Genomic DNA, 17,498 nt, shown 5'->3' with positions numbered 1-17,498 from the left:
ACCTTTGCAACGAGGTATAACTTGTAGGGATCGTGCATTCGTGAATTGAGCAACCAGGGGATTTTGGCACATTTTTTTTAGCGCGCTACCCACACGTTTAACTGTGTTGCACATTCCACGAATGCACGATCCAACGATATAAAATACAACACCAATTAGTATTATTAAAGGGGCAAAATAAGTGACCGAAATAACGTTTCCAAACTTTTTTTTGAGGAGTTTAGAAACAGAAAAAAACAGATTTATAAAAAGTGCTTCATAGACTATTTGAGAAATGTTTTACTAGGCACTTTAGTGACCCTTTGTTTGGGTCTGGGCCCGCCAGTTCAGACCCACTGATCTGGATCAATCCAAATATGTGAATCCACTTCATTATCCAGATTACAATTGCTTTAAATGGGAAATTCTTAATACAATGTCAACAGGAGATGCCAAAATCCACACAACCTGCCAATTAATTGCTATGAATTAAAAATGCTGTTTGATGAAAGATTCACAGGGACAAAATCCTGTGCGCCGGCCGCAGGACATCAACATCAGCCCGAACCCTGAAACATTTTTAGGATTAATTTCGGTTAGTTTTGTGCACGTGGGAAAAGAGCTTTGCGGCGGTAGGAGAGAATCTTGTTTAGGAAACCGACCTCGCCTCACACTAGGTTGTGTTTTTCACTGAGGATGCTCTGCGATTTCCTTCTTGCAGTGCTGCATGAAAAGTGTCCACGGAGGAGAGGAAACAGCCAGTGGTTCTCTCTGCAGCTTTTATTTACCTGTGAATTAAATGTAAGCCTGATATTGACACTGTTGCAAAAAAAAAAAAAAAAAAAAAAAAAAAAAAACCTTTCAAAAATAATCATGCACTATTTTATTTACCAGCCCAAATTTGCATCCCCTCCTCTCCTCTCTCAGACCAGGTGAGTGTCACATGCTGGCCTTCATCAGTCACTCATTAAGGCTTAATTGAGACGTATGAATGAATCTCAAGTCAATTTAAATCAGCTCCAGATTTGAGATGGAGATTTTTGAAGTGCTCATAGTAGAAATCATTACAATGGCTGGTAGTTGGAGCTCGCAGGTGGGCAGGCCTACAGCACACAAACACTGGCCCCCTCTCGCATTTAAAGGAGCCGGATCTTAGAGCCGAATCATTCCCGACAGATACTTCGGCAGCTTTAAGGAAGGAAGGAGGGGAGGAAGGGAGGAAGGAAGGAAGGATTATCGGAGGGGGCAAATAAGCGAGAGGAGAGAGGAAGGTAAAGAAGGAGGGAGGAGAGGAAGGTAAAAGGAGGGAGGGAGGGAGCGGAATTAGTCAGTGATAGAGGGGAGGAGAGGAGGCGAGGCGGCGGGTTGTTCTGCCGAGGTGGACGTGGCGGGTCCGGCGGAGGGAGCTACAAGTGACGGCCGAGCGGAGCCGAGCCATGAAACGGACAGCGACCCGGACCCCCCGCAGGTAACGTGAGCCCTGTCCCCCGCTGTTATCACCAGCCTGCCTTGCGTGCTTTTTTTTTTTTTTTTTTTTTTTACTACACAACGCAGTTTCCTTCCTCTCGGTGTTGCCGCTCGGCTCCTTGACAGACCCGGATCCGGAGTGTGTGTGTGTGTGTGTGTAGATTTGGACGCAGTGATCTCCTTTTGTACGCCGCTCCCCGCTGCGCCGCTAAATGCAGAAAGAGCCGCAGCTCCCCCCCCCCCCTTCTCACCCTCTCTCCCCCCCCCCCTCCTCTCTACTCCCCGCTGCACTCTCACTTTCTCCCCCATGCTAACACCTAGCCTAGTTAGCTTAGCGGGCTGCCAACGACGTTAGTGTGATAAACAAGATGGCCACTGGCTAGCCGCGTTAGCAAGCAAAACATGGCATCCTGCCCTGTCTTTGTATGGCAGAACAGAGGGATTTTTGTTAACACAGTTATGTCCTCTGTTTTCACTCCGGCCGTCCAGGAACACAATAACTTAAAAGACTCGGTGCATATTAACGGGAGGTTGTGGCGTGAATGTGGAGCTGACAGGGAGGAAAGCAGCGCCGGATTCCTGCAGTCAGAGTCTGCGTGGCGGCTTCAAAAAAGGTACCTGAGTGTTTGAAGACACAGACAGGTACATCTCTAACTTTGTCACCGGAGGCTGCTGCAGCAGGAAGACGGCAGGCTGCAGCAGAAAGACAATCTGCTCCAGTCTCATTTACAGGACAAAAGAGGTTTTTTTCTTTCTTTCTCACTGCTTAGACCAGTCTACAAACTTTTCTGTGTGTGTCTGTGTGTGTGTGTGTGTGTGTGTGGCCGCTGCAGAGCTGCAGGAATAGTTGTAGTAGTGTTGTTCTAGCAGTCACCGTTTCATGCACTTTAAAAGTCTTGTAAAGACACAAGTCGTTGTGCAGAAACATGACTTCTTGCAGAAACTTTCCAAACAAAGAGGTTCTCCTCCTCCCTCTGCTGGAGAACACTTTGACTTCTGTCTGGGGTTTTTTTTTTTTTTTTTCAGTGTGCATGTTTAGATTTTTGGGCCTCACTTTTTCTTCTTGCTGACTGTTCACGATAGAGGAAGATCCCAACAGGTCATCCAGGAAAAAAAAAGACAATTAATCCAGCAACATTTTAAGAAACTGAAGCGGTTTATTCTTATTTATTAATGACAGTCATCAGGTGCATACTGAATCCAGCCCAATCAAATCACAGCTCAGGTTCTGATTGAGCTTCACTCCACATTCAGCTAAACAAAAAAAAAAACGTAAAGAAAGATCATGTGCATCCTTTTTAGGTGATGTTTGTCTTTGTTACTGAAGTTACACGCGTGTTTGTAATGGCGCCTACAATTCACTTAGCAGACGCTTTTATCCAAAGCGACGTACATCAGAGAGTAAGAACAACACAAGCAAGGCTCTAGAAAAAAGGGAACAATGTGAGTAAGAGCAAACGATCAGCTTTGAGTCTGATTGGACACACAGGTGCTGACAGGAAGTGACCAGAGGCAAAGCACAACATCGACGGCAGTTCTTGAGAGCTCTAATCAGTATAGAAACCATCTTATAAGTCGTCGTTATCAAACTGACTCCTCTCGGGCTCCTTTCACTTTTTGTTATTTGTCAGGAAATGTAACGACGATCTAAAGAGTGATCACAGTTTGTCTAAACCCGGTCCTTACTTTTACTTCTTTTTATAGTCTGATGTTTTTTTTTTTTTTTAAATATGCTCAGAAATTGTCAGCAGTTTGGTCGGTGGTTGGGCCAAAAATATTCTCAGTGAAGCAAGTTTCACAGAAAGTTTGTGAAAGGGGACCTCCAGTATTTTTTAAACCTGAGCTCTAGTCTAACTTATTTTGGCGTCTCAATGACATACAGGAACAGAAGGTCTTGATTCTTTGAGGTTTTAATTCCTGCAACATAGTCTTTGTTCGACAAAGTCTGTCCTCCTAAAAGTAATTTTTCTTCCCCCCCCCCCCCCAAACAGGCTCAGATTAATAATGTAATCTATTAGAGTCAAAGTGTCTGACGATATGACAGAAAGGATCCCCGAAGAGAAAAGAAAGATTATTTAGTTACCCAGTAATAGTCACTTGATTTCACTCTTCAGAGCCACCGCACTCCAGTGACAAAAACCCAATTTTTACATTGAGTAACACAGAAGTTCTTCAGCTGCCTTGACTTGTTTGTTTGTGTTTGTTTTTATTGTGTTGTACTAACAGCCATATCACACCTGTCTCCCACCCCCTCGCTCTCCGCAGGCTGGTCTAAGTCAGGTTGTGGTGCTGACATCGGAAGGACGATTGTTGGATTCCCGGAAGAGATACTCAGGGAAACGTCCCCTACCTCTAAGCCTGTCCCCTCTCAGGACAGGTACACTTACTCGAAGCAGGGAGAGAGGACGTACTTGTGGACTAGGAGGAGGAGGAGGAGGGGGAGGAGGAGTGTTGTTCCAGATCGAGGTGAGGAGGGTTAGCTCCGCCCCCCACCATGACAGACTTAGAGAGTGAGTGTTTAAGCCTCGGCATGCCCCCTGAATGCGGCTCCCCTCCGCCGCCTCTTGACACCTCCCTGCAGGTGGACTGTGGCTCAGGGACCACCTCCTCTGACTCGACGCCCACCATGGCCCTCATGTCCTCCGACTGCCCCACCCCCACACTAAGCTCGCTGGCGGCGGAGATCGCCGAGCCACTCGTGATGCTGCCGTGCGTGAAGAGCGAGCCAGAGGACGGAGACCTGGAACCCATCCGGACCGTGGACCTCTCCGAGATCCAGCCGCTGTCCACTGCTGAGCTGGGCCATGACCAGATCAAGATGGAGATCAGCGGCCTCGACTACATCAAGTCGGAGCATCACTGTCACCACGACAACCCCCACCTGGGCCATTTCCACCACACTGATGTCGCAGAGCTGGACTACAAGTCGCACTACGAGCCGAGCTCTGTGTTCGACTACATCTCTCAGGTAAACATGGACCCGGGTAGACCTCATGATAGACCACCAACCTATTGTCACAAACTGATATTAAGGGGGCGCTTACGCCAGGAAATCTGTACCAAGCCTTTCTGCCTAATCGCGCAAAGCCATGCATGTGTTGTATTATAGCTTTATGTAACCGCGGTAACCGTGGTCAGGTCCGGTTAGTCCTGGAGCAGTGTGAGTGCAGGCCATCAGGGGAATAGGGAGGCGGGGGGGGGGATTTTGCTTAAGCACGGTACGGGACAACTTGGCCTAGAGTGAGCGCGCCCTAAATGACACACCTGACAAAAACGTGCTGTAAAACTTAAACTTTTTAGTTTTTTTATTGGCTTTGTTATTGTTCACACAGCCGCAGGAGCAACACGCTGACAGGAATTCATCTTTGCACACTCTTAATGAGCTGTCAGTTTTCATTCTTGACAAAGGTTTTTAACCACAGACTCTGCTCCTCCTTCTCCTCCTCTCAGAAATAAACACGTCAGGTGAAATGTGATTTTTTTTTTTTGGAGAGAAGAGTGGATGTTCTGTAATTTTGGATCATTCCCCCGTCCTCATGACCTAAACTGCATTAACGTCATTCTAAAGAGTGTGAGTTATCATCACAGCAGCAGCAGGGTCCAGCTATCTGATATTAAGATGAGATGTGTTCTCCATCCTCACACTGAACTGAACGAGTATGTCGCAGAGAGTCTTACCCTGCTGAGATCTTAATATCATTAAGATACGCCTCTAATCCCTTTAGACAGAGAGCTGCTTACAGCTCTGAGCGACTCTAAACCAATACAGACCAAACAGGGAGTGATTAAACTCTGATGGTTCATCCCTGCAGGATCAGACCTTTAGAGCCTGTGTCCACTAACAGAGTGCTTCTCGCTGCCGCTTACTGTAAGCCCTACGGCGTGCTGCTTGATGTTTTCTGTTATTCAAGGAAAGTTGACAAAGAAAACATAAAGAAATGGGAAGGAGTCATATCAAGTAGCAGCTAAAGACCTGAAAGTAGTATCGTCTGAGTTCACGAGATAAACTGTGCAAGTTAAAAGACAAGTTCTTCTCAAGATTGTTTATTTGGATCCCCATTAGCCACTACCTAAGTAGCGACTCCTCTTCCTGGGGTCCACTCATAACAAACATGAATTTAAAATCCACACAGATGATATCAGGAGTCACTCCTTCTTGGCATTGATTTCATTTAATTTCTGTTTCGTTTATTTCCCAAATTATTCATATAAAAAATAATTGGCTGGTTCAAGGTTCAAGGTTTCTTTATTCGTCTCCCGAGGGAGAAATTTGTCTCGGATGCTGGGAAATTGCTGCATGGACGATACATCGAAAACAACATAAAAACAGTAATTACAAATGTGCAAAAAACATTTAACTTATCCGTGCTACAGTTCACCCAAGCGTCTGCTTACGTATCCATACACACACACACACTCCTACAGTCACAGGCGCATGCACACGCACACTGTGCACATGTACACATGCCACTCCAGACAGTTTCATACATACATGTCTACAGTTATCGGTACATTGGGGGCCTCCTGGTTTTCCGTTCCTCCTCTATTTTTTGCTCATTAATGAGCTTAACTGAAAAAGGCACTAGTGAGTTTTTGGAAGCGGTTGTGTCAAAACATATTCAGAGTGCAATACATGGGAAGTGTCCGATAAAATGCCCTTGGCCTGTGTGATTGTGGCCTGCTCAAAAAGATCCTGGGGGTTAAGAGGGGCACACATTCCCATGATCTTGCCTGCTGTCTTAACCAGGCTGAGGATCTGAGCTTTAGATTTTACTGTTAGAACACCAAACCAGCTGGTGATGCCATACCGTAAAATGGACTCTATTGTTGCTCTGTGAAAGATGAACATAATGTTTTTACATACACTGGTGAGAGAGAATTGACATTGATAAGCTTGGCAGTGCTCTAAAAGTTTTACTGTTTTCAAGTGAAAGCTGTGAGCACAGCGGCGAAAGTTGAGGATGCTGAGCTCTGAAAAGTCTGAACTGATTTGGTTTTGTATAGAAATAGTCGCTGCCAACGCTGAAGACGTCATGAGTGGACACAGGCTCTTCCTTTTGTAGTTTATTAAATGACTGATGTTCAGTTTCTGAGGAGTGCGAGTGTTTAAATATGGAGGAGGCAGAGAGCAGAAAGTGATTAAGCAAACATATCACTGTAGTGTTAAAGGACTGCGGTGAGAATAAAATCTGAATAAGATGTTTTTTCATTTGTTTGGGTTTCAGGTGACGGACACACTCGAGTACATTAAGTCGGACCACCATGTGGACCTGCAGTGTTACTACACTGAGCTGGGCTCCCTGAAGTGTGAATACCCCGAGGCCAGCATCATGTCCGGCCCGCACAACGCGCTCGAGTCCATCCACATGGCCGAGCTCCGCACCGAGCTCAACAAGCTGCGGCCCGACGCGCTACTCCTGGACGGCATGGGCAAATCGGACCCTGAGCTCGGAGGTGGGGTTCTGTACGAGCTGCAGCCAGCACAGGACAGGAAGACTGCAGCTGAGGGGAGCGGAGGTGCTGTGCCTACAACCAAAACACAGAACCCGACTGCGAGGAAACCTAGAAACATGCTGGGCGAGAAGCCGTTCTCGTGCACGCAGTGTGGCAAGAACTTCAGCACGCTGGGAAACCTGAAGACGCACCAACGCATCCACACCGGGGAGCGACCCTACACCTGCTCGCAGTGCGGCAAGAGCTTCGGCCAGGCCGGGAACCTCAAACGCCACCAGCTCATCCACACGGGCCAGAAGCCGTACGTTTGCGCTCACTGCCCCAAAGGCTTCACCAAAGCGGATGACCTGCGCTCGCACCAGCGCCTGCACACCGGCGAGCGTCCCTTCATCTGCGTCACCTGCGGAAAGAGCTTCGGCCAGTCCAAAGAGCTGAAGGCTCACCAGCTGAGCCACACGGGCGAGCGGCCGTTCTGCTGCCAGCACTGCGGCAAGAGCTTCAGCAAGGAGTCCAGCTACCAGAACCACGTGCAGATCCACACAGGCGAGAAGCCCTTCACCTGCTCGCAGTGCGGAAAGACATTCAGCAACTCGGGCGTCTTAAAGACCCACGAGAAGATCCACTCGGGCGAGCGGCCGTTTGGCTGCACGCAGTGTGGGAAGAGCTTCGGCCGCCTCGGACACCTGAAGGCCCACCAGCAGATCCACACGGGGGAGCGGCCGTACGCCTGCCCCCACTGTGGGAAGACTTTCAGCCAGTCAGGTCACCTAAAAGCTCACGAGCAGATCCACAAGCGGGAGCGCGTGGACACGGCGAGTAGCAGCAGCAGCAGCAGCAGCGTGGGCAGCGACAGCAGCTAAAAGCGACTCAAACACCCTTTAACCTCGCGCAAAAACACAAAGTATTATTCCTCTTTTTTTATAAAAAACATATATTACCTTTCCTTATCAAACTTTTCTTACATTTTCATACCTTTTGTGCTCTTTTTATCTGTGGGCAGGGCGACTCTGACTCATTTGCTCTTATGCAAGTGTCTCTGTGTGTGTGTGTGCGTGTGTGTGTGTGTGCGTGCGTGTTGTGGTCGTGTGTGTATGGGTGTAGATACTCTGTAAACTGGTCTGAGTGTTGAGTCCAGGTCCCAGGACTTACTTTGGAGTACTTAATGATACACAAGCACAAATACTGCAGTACCCCAGTCTGAGTACTTCTTAAGTTTTTTTTTTTACTGAAACAGACCAGCAGCTCCGGACTGACCAGGACCCTGTTCACTGAAAACACAGCTTTTGTTTATTTTTTTTTACTGTTCCGAGAGCAGTATTGGACAGAAAGTACTTCAGAGAGAGTACTTGTACGTGCACGTACACTTCAGAGTCAAGTTCTGTGTGTTACTGTAAATCTGAGTTAATCGGTCGCAGAGTGTGAACAACACAGCAGAAGAAATGTTTTACGGTGAAATCAGAATTCAGCTCGTCACTTCAGGTGTCTGTTTCTCACCTGGATCAAATCCGGAGGAGATTCTGCACACAAACAAATCTGATGACAATCTATATTTTATTCCTGTGACTGATTTGAATGAGGGTCGGTCCTGCTCCAGTCCAGAGGAGACGCTGATTTAAACTGAGATTTGGAAGTTAAAGAATCAGCTAATCTATCATAGCTGAGTTTTTTCATTTCATTTGAACACAAACACTCAAAGTTAAGGCTTGATTAATCACAGTATTTCTCTGTGATGCTTTTGTTTTCCAGCTTTAATGGATAAAAAGGGACATCAGAGGTAAAAAAAAAATTATCACCGTGTCAGTGATTTTATTTTATTTTTTAAACACCAATGCTCTAATTGTGTCTTGTTTTATAAACCCAGCAAACCTCTCAATTTTTTCTATGGTGCATTATGACCATGCAAGCCACGAAGATTCAGGCAGATTTATCTTCTGTACGGCACAACAAAAACTCCATCATCATTTAGTCCTTCATTTAAATTCTAATACAAAATCTGGATTTGTCGTTTGTCTGAGATGCTATTTGGTTAGATTGTCTAAAAGTATTTCTGTCTCCAATGAGGGTTTTAGTTAGCTTTAGCGAACGACTACAAATCAAAGCACAGATGGTATTAACATTCATTAATGTAATTATTTTTTAAGCCTGAGTTCTGTCAAACGGCAGCTGGTTGAAAATGTGTTTGAGATTAAAAAAAACAAAAAAAAAAACATGCAGGTTGCTACTTTCTGAATCCGAAATAATGCTTTCAGAATCTGATCTCCCTCCATGAGATCAAAACTCATCTTTGCCTTTACACGTGTTTGGTAAGCAGGGTCCTGGTTTATATTCCTCAGTGTAAGTGTTAAAGTACTCCGGAGTACTTTTCAATCTTTGCCAAGCGTAAGTGAGTACTTATTTTGGAGTACTTGCTGCCAATTTTGTAGTATTTCCTTACAGGTATGGGTACTTGCAGGTGTACACTCTTGTTACTGTACTGTAAAAATATCTGATGATATCATTTAGATATATCTTTTCAACCAGTATTGATTGATTGATTAATCAGGACACATTATCTTTTTTGTTGTTGATGATGATAATCTGCTGATGACATTCCTTCAAATCATTCCAGTTACATGATGAACTCCAACAGGACCAAACACATCAGCGACCCCCCCCCCCCCCTTCAGATCGCTCACTGTGTACAAATCTTCTATTGATAACGTCATTCCTAAAAAAAAAAACTTTGAAATATGAAAAAAAAAAAAAATACTGCAGCAAAAAAGAACAAATTGATGCAGCATCTTGTACTGGAAACAGAATTATTAAAGAAACTAATGACACATCTCGTCTTCTGTTGTCTTTGCACTGAACACTGAAGCGCCAAAAAGAAACTGCAGTTCCTCGAGTGTCCACTTGGCGTAGCTTCCAAAAGTGAGTAAATCCTGTTAAAACGTCCAGCTTAAACAGCAGAAATAAACATGTTTACTGCCTTGTACAAGGTCTCAAAAGTGTATTTTTTAACTTGTTAAAACTACTCTGTTGAGTTTTTAATATAACTCACCTGATAAAATTATACTAAGACTTAAAGTGACAGGTGGGAGCTACTGGCTATCTGTATGGTGGGACCATAGACTAGATATTAATGGACAAAGCCGTTACGGCAGGAGGCTCATCGGTAGCCGCCGCAGCCATGCTGTTCACCATACCCTGCCTGTTAGCTCATAGAGTCTTTGTCATACGTTGATTTATTGGTGGCAGCTTGTACAGTGTTTTTGAACATATATTCTGGTAACCTGAGAGTCTACTGACCCACAAAATGTGAAATAAACCCATCCAGTCCTTTGTTTGTGGTCTGCATAAGTCTTACAACACAGAGAAAAATGCTCTGTTTCAAATGTGCTCTCCTTGTGATGTCACAGGGGGATTCTGTTAAAAAAAAAATCCCCTCCCCTGATATCTCCACCCATGGACTCCACCCCCAGCGTAGAGCAAAACTTTTGTGCAGGTCTGCCATATGTATTCTCGCTAGGGAAGGAGGGGATGTCTACTAGGAAAACTCGGGGGGGGGGTCATTGCATTTAAAGAGACACACACACCAAAACGGAGCGTTCTGAGAGAGCTGGTTTATACAGGGTCACAAACCTCCTCTGGTGCTTGATTCTTGTTATATTTTGAACAAAGCACAGCACTGATGTTTCATTTAGACCACAGGAGGACTGTTTGAGAAGGTGGGGAAGGGGGATAATATGTCCTCTTTAATTGAAAGCTCTGTGAAGAAGCTTCACCGTGACCTGCTTTCTATAATGCATCCAGCTCCTTGTTCCTGGAGATTTCAAATAAATATTTAAACCTTCATTAGCAGGTGGGATGTTCATTGGTTATTTATTCTGCTGAGAAGATCATACATAAGTTAATAGCTTTGGCACCCTCAATACGATCCTTTTTTGGGGTTTTGTTTTTTTAATCCAAAGTTTTTCAAGTGTCAGTTGAATCATTTATGTTGAAAGTTTTTATTAAGTTTTTCTTCAGAGACTTTCGGACACATTTGTATGAGTTAAGCAAAGTTTTATTCCTTTTCAGCATCAGACAGAAGATTTTTTTTAAAACTCATTCCCTGCCAAGGTTCAATCCCCCCTCTAACACCAATAATCTATGGACTCATTGTGAATTAAAGTTGAGTAGAGAATGAAGTGATAGATCTGCAGCCTGGGTCGGCATGCAGAGAGTTAATTGGTTGAAGTTTGACTTCGGTTCAGACAGACGTGTAAGTGGTCTCAGATGGTCTCTTCCACGACCTTTGTGATGACTGTGGTGGTGGTGGTGGAGGAGGTGGTGGTGGAGGAGGAGGAGGAATCGCCGTTCATGGCAGAGGAGGCCAAACCAGAGGAGGCCAAACCAGAGGAGGCCAGACCGGAGGACATGGAGGAGGAGACCATTGAAGAGCTTGTGTTTGAAGATCTGAGAGAGAGAGCAAAGACGATACAGGAAGTCAGAGAAACACAAGAACACCAAGTTATTACGTTTTCAATCACTAATATTGGGTATTTTCCAGATTTATTTGAACATTTTTATATGGTAGTTTTTGGCCAGTGTCATGGGCCAAATGCTTTCTACTTTTGTATTCTGAAAATCAATCAAAGAAATCTCGGTTCAAACAATTTGAAGTTGAGTCATTCCTTGAGAACTGTTTTCTGAATCATTGTTCTTCCAGATTTCCCTGCATGCCTTGTGATCGCCCCCTCTTTTAGGAGAGGGTTGTAACATCTTTTTTTTTTGGACAAAAAAAAAAAAAATCATCTACCTTTTTTAACAAAAGGTCTCTCTCTCAAGGGATCTTTTGTTAAAGTTGTCAAACACTTAGAATAACAATCCTAACAAGGATAACCGTTGCAGCCATCACAGCCTATTTCACGTGTGTAAAACAATCTACTGGGGCAATTACAACATTTTTGGTGCCTTTTAGTCCTTTTGTTGATAAAAATACAAATAGTGCCGAAGATTCAATGAAGAAATAAATGATCCTTAAAGTTCGAAGCAGAAAGAAATCTGTGATCTCTTCTTACACAGCTCCCCCTCCGTCCATCAGCCTCCTGTACTCGGCGATCTCCATCTCCAGCCTGGTCTTGATGTCCAGCAGCATCTGGTACTCCTGTCCCTGACGCTCCAGGTCGGCTCTCAGCTGAACCAGCTGCTCCTCCAGACTGGTCACCTGCACACAGGTACGCTCTGTGTCAGAGCTGATGCTCAAAAAAATCCTCTACTGACTTTAATGTGCTCGTGGCAGTCGTAACAGCTCACCTGACACTGGTATGCGTTCATCTGCATGCCATAGCGGCTCTGGACCTCGCTCAGTGTGGCTTCAAGAGACGCTTTCTGCAGAGTGACAGACCAGTTAGAGGGTAGACCTGAGTGTCACATTTGATCATTTTTTACCTACATATATGTTAAATAATTTATTATTTGGTTCCTTTTTGATAAAAAAAAAAGGCTCTTTAGTTTGTCTTTATTTTGACATCGTCTGTCCTCCATGTGTAGAAGGTAATTAATCAACATGATTCTGCAAATTCAGACTCTTGATGAAAGTAACAATAAAATATAAACATGGATCTTCTTAAAACACTGAAACATTGGTTTCGATCAGGAATCAATCAACGCTGCCAAGTGTCCTCACCATGCTGAGTTGTGACTGGAGCTCGATCTCCAGACCCTGAAGCTGACTCTTCACATCCTTCACCTCTGTTGATGTTGATTTCATCGTCATCTCTGTTGTTGCCACTTCCTGACTGATCGCCTCCGACTGAGACAAGAGAATAAGGAGAAGGTCACTAAAAACAAAGAGAACGAAAACCCACAGGTGTGGAGATGTGCAGGTTCTGTTCCCCACCTTAGCCTGGAACCAGGACTCGAGCTCTCTCTGGCTCTTGGCGGCGGCTGTCTCATACGTCTCTCTGATTTCCTCCAAGACTCTAGTGAGGTCAGCCTGAGGGGCGGCGTCCACCTCCACGTTCACCTGCCCGCTCATTTGAGTGCGCATGGACATCAGGTCCTGCAGGAGGAGGAGGGGTTAGTCAGCTGATCATTACGGTCTGAATATCAGGGACTGAAACGTGACCATAGACTGTAAGATGGACATGACAGCTCCCAAAACATTAAGAGTCAACAATTTTATTTCGCTCGCACTGACTGGTTGTCGTATAGGTCATAAAGCCCAATTCCTCCATGTTAGCAGATGGGAAACGTTTAGCCAAGAAATCAGAAAAATGTCAAATAAAATTTTCTTAAACATCGTTTCAATCATTACAGTTATTTCTTATTTCATTACCTCGTCGTGGTTCTTCTTCATGGACACCAGCTCGTCCATCAGGCTCTCTATCTGCATGCTCAGGTCGGTCTTGGCCACGCCCATTTCTCCCAGCAGCATCTTCAGACCGGCAATGTCGGCCTCAACTGACTGACGCATCGACAGCTCGTTCTCAAACCTGCAACGGGTTATACGGCATCGAAGTAGGGTCAAAAAGGAGTCAGAGTCTAAGGAATAATAATGATCTATGATAAAAGTCAGTGCAGGTTTCTCAAAATGATTCCTATATAATAAGTCTTTGCTTCACAGAACTCAGCATGTAATTGAGTAAATCAAGTTGCTGCATTCCCCACAGTGGCCACCAGGGGGGAGTGATGCTGCTTATAATGAGGAGGATCTGTATCTCTGAGGACGTAGAAACAGTCTGACGGACTCTCTCTGGATCTATCGTATGTGAATGATTATTGTTTGTTTCATGTTTCACATCTTGCAGGAAAGAAAAATGAACTGAAAAGTTAACGTTACTGACTTCATTCTGAAGTCGTCCTGAGCCAGCTTGGCGTTATCGATGCTCAGCATGACTGTTGCTTTGAGGAGGATGGCGTCCTGGATCTGTGAACACACACACACACACACACACACACACACACACACACACCCACACACACACACACACACACACACACACACACACACACACAATGATCAGATTTCACCACAGAAGTTACATTCAGAACATTTATCCGTTACTTCTCTTTGAGTCTCCTGCTGCCAATCAGACTTCACAACATCCTCCCTTCACCCACAGTCTGATCAATTACAGCCACTGGTTCATAGAACAAAGGTAACCACATTATTAATATTGGAAAACAAAATTATGAGCTGAAGTGAATTTTAAATCTGTTTTACGTGCAGCATTATAAACTCTGATCAAAGGATCCAAGGCGTGGCAGGCTGACCTACATCAGGGACACTTGAGTCGAATATACCAGGATCGATTAACACCGTTATCGGGTGTGGTCGACCTGTTTTTATTTCATCCATCCGATCCCTGCGTCCTCTGCTTCACCACAGCTTTTTTATTTTCTCGATTTTTTTGTTATGTACGGAAGTTGAGAGATGCCAAAGTTGGAAACTGCTGATGCGACAAAGTAAATTTCCCTGCTATATTTTGTCAAAGTTTTGATTTGTTTTTAGGTTTACAGGGAAAATAGTTGTTTTTCTTTCTTCATTTTATGCATTTATGTATTAAATGACAACTACAACCATCTCACAACTTGTCATATAAAAAAAATAGTTATAGAAAGTGAGTCCCTGGACCACAGCTTAGACTACAGACAGTGCACAACATTTCCCATAGTACCCCTCTTCCTCACCTTTCCCTGCAAGTCAGAGATGGTGGCGTAGAAGGCGCTGTAGTCCCTGGTGGAGGGGCCGACCTTGCTCTCCACAAACTGCCTGATCTTCAGCTCCAGCTCGCCGTTGGCCGTCTCCAGAGCGGCCACCTTGGCCAGGTAGGTGGCCAAACGGTCATTCAGATTCTGCATGGCGAACTTCTCGTTGCCGATGACGCTGTCTTCTGCAGCTGCGCCACCGAAGGCAAAGCCGCCACCGCCTCCACCGCCACCACCAGCAGCACCACCGAAGCCATAGCCGCCACCGCCTCCACCGCCACCACCAGCAGCACCACCGAAGCCATAGCCGCCACCGCCTCCACCGCCACCACCAGCAGCAGAGAAGCTCCTGCTGGCCTGGGAGACCCTCACACCTCCACCTATCATTCCTCCTGACACGCTGTACGAGCTCATGCCTCCGCCCAATGATGATCTTCCCATGCCAAAACCTGCGCCACCTCCACCCATGGAGCTCCGTGAGGAATAAGTGGACATCATTGTCATGATGATGGAGTAGGAAGAGGAGCCTGTCTGTCTGTCTGATCTCCGGTTGAGGGAAAGAGGAGAGAAGTGAGGAGAGACGGATCAGCGTGCTCCTTTTAAAGCTGCTCAGTTGGGCTGAGCTGCAGGTAAGGGGCGGGGTCGAGGGTCCACACCCCACAGAAGGAGGATGTAACACCAGAACTGAATTCTTACGAGTTTGAAGTACTTTTTTTTTTTTTACACTTTTGCACCGCACATATTTTCTGCAAAGTGAAATATTTCAGTCCATGCTGTAAGCTAGTTCAGACGTGTTTCTTGCTGCACAGGTATATTAAAAAAAAGCTTCATGATTTTCCTGCAGGACTTTAACTGTCAGTCGTTGAAGACAACTGTAAGGTTTCTTTGTCAAGCTTTGATAAATCTCCAATGAATGTCCTGCAGCTCATTCCAAACTCTGCAGCTACAAATGTAAAAACTAATTTAGTTTAAAACACTTCATCCCAGCATTAACTAGTTAGTCACGATTAAATTATGAAATATCCACCCCATGACATCAAACATTTCATTTTTTCACTGTTTCACTTTTAGCTGTTTTTATTAAGTTTTTTTTTCCAGAATCAGTTTTCTTTTTCTGTGGTTTAGTTAATGCACAGCTCGAGTTAATACATAATACGAAATATTTATTATAATACAGAAGTTATTTACCTCAACTATGTGATGCACATTAATTATCAGTCCACATGAACCCATTTTTAGAGAAATATAAACAAACGAAAATGTAAAACATTTTCTTATTGTGGTCAACCGCTCCCATACTTGCAGTGGGCCCCGAAGCACGCCAATCATCCCAACAACAACCCGGTCAACATCCTAGCTACCACCTAAACCGGTGAATTTCCTCAGGAAACACTGGGCTTCAACCTTAAAGGCTTTATATGCGATTTTTCACACTTAAATGTAATATAAATCAAGTATATCCTCTGAAAATAACTCTGTGAGTCATGACTGTCTACAATGGGTGTAACACCCGAGTCCCACTGTCTGTGATGTTTTCAGAGTTTTCAGAGTCCTATCTTCAGTTTGTTTACATCGCCCGGACAGCCGGCTGACTCCTCCCCTCGTGTATAAAAGTTGTTTAATTGAGGGACTAGAGAAAAGAAGAATAACATACTGTACTCACTGCTTAACTGTGTTTCTAGATCACGCTCATTTCAGGTAAATTTACATGCAGTGTGAAGATACAAGCATAATAAAGATTACTAGCATTAGCATGCTAACACAACAATGCAGCACGAGTTGTTTTGGTTTCATGTTGGTGCTCAAGGGCGACATCTGCTGGATCAAAAAATCGCATCTAAAGCCCCCTAAAATTAACCCCTAAAATGAACTGATGAGGGGGCTGACCCCTAGACGATGGACAACTGCATAAATAAAAATGCAAGTTATCATTTTTATGAAAGAAGTGTTTTTAGGCTCAAAGTTAGTTTGTACTGTGGCAACTTGTAACAACTCCAACCATTCATTCATTAACGGAAAAGGTTTGCAATTCTTCAAAGTTGCATAAGTAAAAATACACATTGTGCAGTGTTTATTTAGTTAACATGAATGTGTCATCACTGTCATTTTACACCTTGTAAAGGCAGAGCCCTTTTAAATTGCGTATTTCTTACTTGTGGAGTTTAATCTGTAATAAAACGTGTGCAGTACCTTCAGCATTTGGATAAATGTAGTGGTGTAGTAACTGTAGTGAGTGGTGATTAGAGTATGTTAGGGCCCTTGACAAGCAGCGCATCTGATTGTAGTTGCATTAAATGTACTCTTGACCTCTACATGTTCTTGAGTACTTGTTGTACTCTCTGGCAGCGTGATGTAACACACGATCGCTGCAGGTTTTTCTCTCCGTCAGCACAAAGAGCTCACAGAGCGGCAGCAGGGACTGAAACACCTCCTGGCAGCGAGCGCTCACCTGTCCGTCTGTCAGCGTCAGGTGTGTTGCTCTGTGGGAAAACGCCCCTAGCTGACAAAGAGACAGCACCTTTTTTTTTTTTTGTCGTCATGGCGACCTGGAGCTGTGCAGGTCCCTGTGAGCTGTGGTATGTGTGTGTGATGTATGTGTGTGTGTTTAGTGTGAACTCGCTGCTCTTTGGAGAACGTTTTACCGCTTTCTTAACACGCCTTGATTGTGACATCTGTGAGCCATAGGTGGCATGGATCGTCACATCAGAATAAACATGCTGCTCGTGAACTTCACCCCTTAGTATGTGAGATGTTGTGAACATGTAAACAGTGGTGGTGGTGGTGGTGGAGGGAACTAGTCCTAGGTATCACCAGCTTTGAGTTTAATAAGGGGAATCAAGTCCCGGTGCTGACCACGTCCGGGTATTGGTCTGGTAGCTGAAGAGGTGACGGTTCACTAGCACTGAGTTGCCTTGAGCAAGGCA

The 17,498-nt window shown here is 44.8% G+C and overlaps 2 protein-coding genes across 3 annotated transcripts; one reads left to right on the top strand and one right to left on the bottom strand.

Moving 5' to 3' along the window:
* The first annotated feature begins 1,228 nt into the window (after nucleotides 1-1,228).
* si:dkeyp-113d7.1 (uncharacterized protein LOC407709 homolog) lies at nucleotides 1,229-9,719 on the top strand. The gene is made up of 3 exons (XM_061027253.1): nucleotides 1,229-1,447; nucleotides 3,712-4,414; nucleotides 6,672-9,719. Exons 2-3 carry the CDS (start codon nucleotides 3,941-3,943, stop codon nucleotides 7,758-7,760), a joined length of 1,563 nt encoding a protein of 520 aa, XP_060883236.1. The 5' UTR covers nucleotides 1,229-1,447; nucleotides 3,712-3,940; the 3' UTR covers nucleotides 7,761-9,719.
* A 1,190-nt stretch (nucleotides 9,720-10,909) lies between these two features.
* Nucleotides 10,910-15,084, bottom strand: LOC132954641 (keratin, type I cytoskeletal 13-like). Of its 2 annotated transcripts, XM_061027257.1 has the most exons (9): nucleotides 14,841-15,084; nucleotides 14,557-14,765; nucleotides 13,710-13,792; nucleotides 13,202-13,358; nucleotides 12,764-12,925; nucleotides 12,551-12,676; nucleotides 12,178-12,252; nucleotides 11,943-12,088; nucleotides 10,910-11,322 (listed from the first exon to the last, which is right to left on the bottom strand). In XM_061027257.1, the coding sequence occupies exons 1-9, from the start codon at nucleotides 15,076-15,078 to the stop codon at nucleotides 11,154-11,156; spliced, it is 1,365 nt and encodes a 454-aa protein (XP_060883240.1). In that variant the 5' UTR covers nucleotides 15,079-15,084; the 3' UTR covers nucleotides 10,910-11,153. The 2 variants fall into 2 exon arrangements, with proteins under 2 accessions (XP_060883240.1, XP_060883238.1); XM_061027255.1 differs by having other exon boundaries at nucleotides 14,557-15,084.
* Between the last annotated feature and the right edge of the window lie 2,414 nt (nucleotides 15,085-17,498).

The sequence above is a fragment of the Labrus mixtus genome, chromosome 20 (assembly GCF_963584025.1).
Source record: "Labrus mixtus chromosome 20, fLabMix1.1, whole genome shotgun sequence".
In the NCBI taxonomy this organism is placed as follows: Eukaryota; Metazoa; Chordata; class Actinopteri; order Labriformes; family Labridae; genus Labrus; species Labrus mixtus.
Note: the sequence above shows the minus strand (reverse complement) of the source record. Positions and strands in the feature narration are given on the sequence as shown.

Bases quoted from the DNA above. Each gene is read 5' to 3' on its own strand.
- si:dkeyp-113d7.1 (XM_061027253.1), top strand. From the start codon at position 3,941: ATGACAGACTTAGAGAGTGAGTGTTTAAGCCTCGGCATGCCCCCTGAA. The intron at 4,415-6,671 runs GTAAACATGGAC...TTTGGGTTTCAG, and splicing joins TGTTCGACTACATCTCTCAG to GTGACGGACACACTCGAGTA.
- LOC132954641 (XM_061027255.1), bottom strand. From the start codon at position 15,078: ATGACAATGATGTCCACTTATTCCTCACGGAGCTCCATGGGTGGAGGT. The intron at 12,089-12,177 runs GTGAGCTGTTAC...ACCTGTGTGCAG, and splicing joins TGAACGCATACCAGTGTCAG to GTGACCAGTCTGGAGGAGCA. The intron at 11,323-11,942 runs GTAAGAAGAGAT...TTCAAACACAAG, and splicing joins ATGGACGGAGGGGGAGCTGT to CTCTTCAATGGTCTCCTCCT.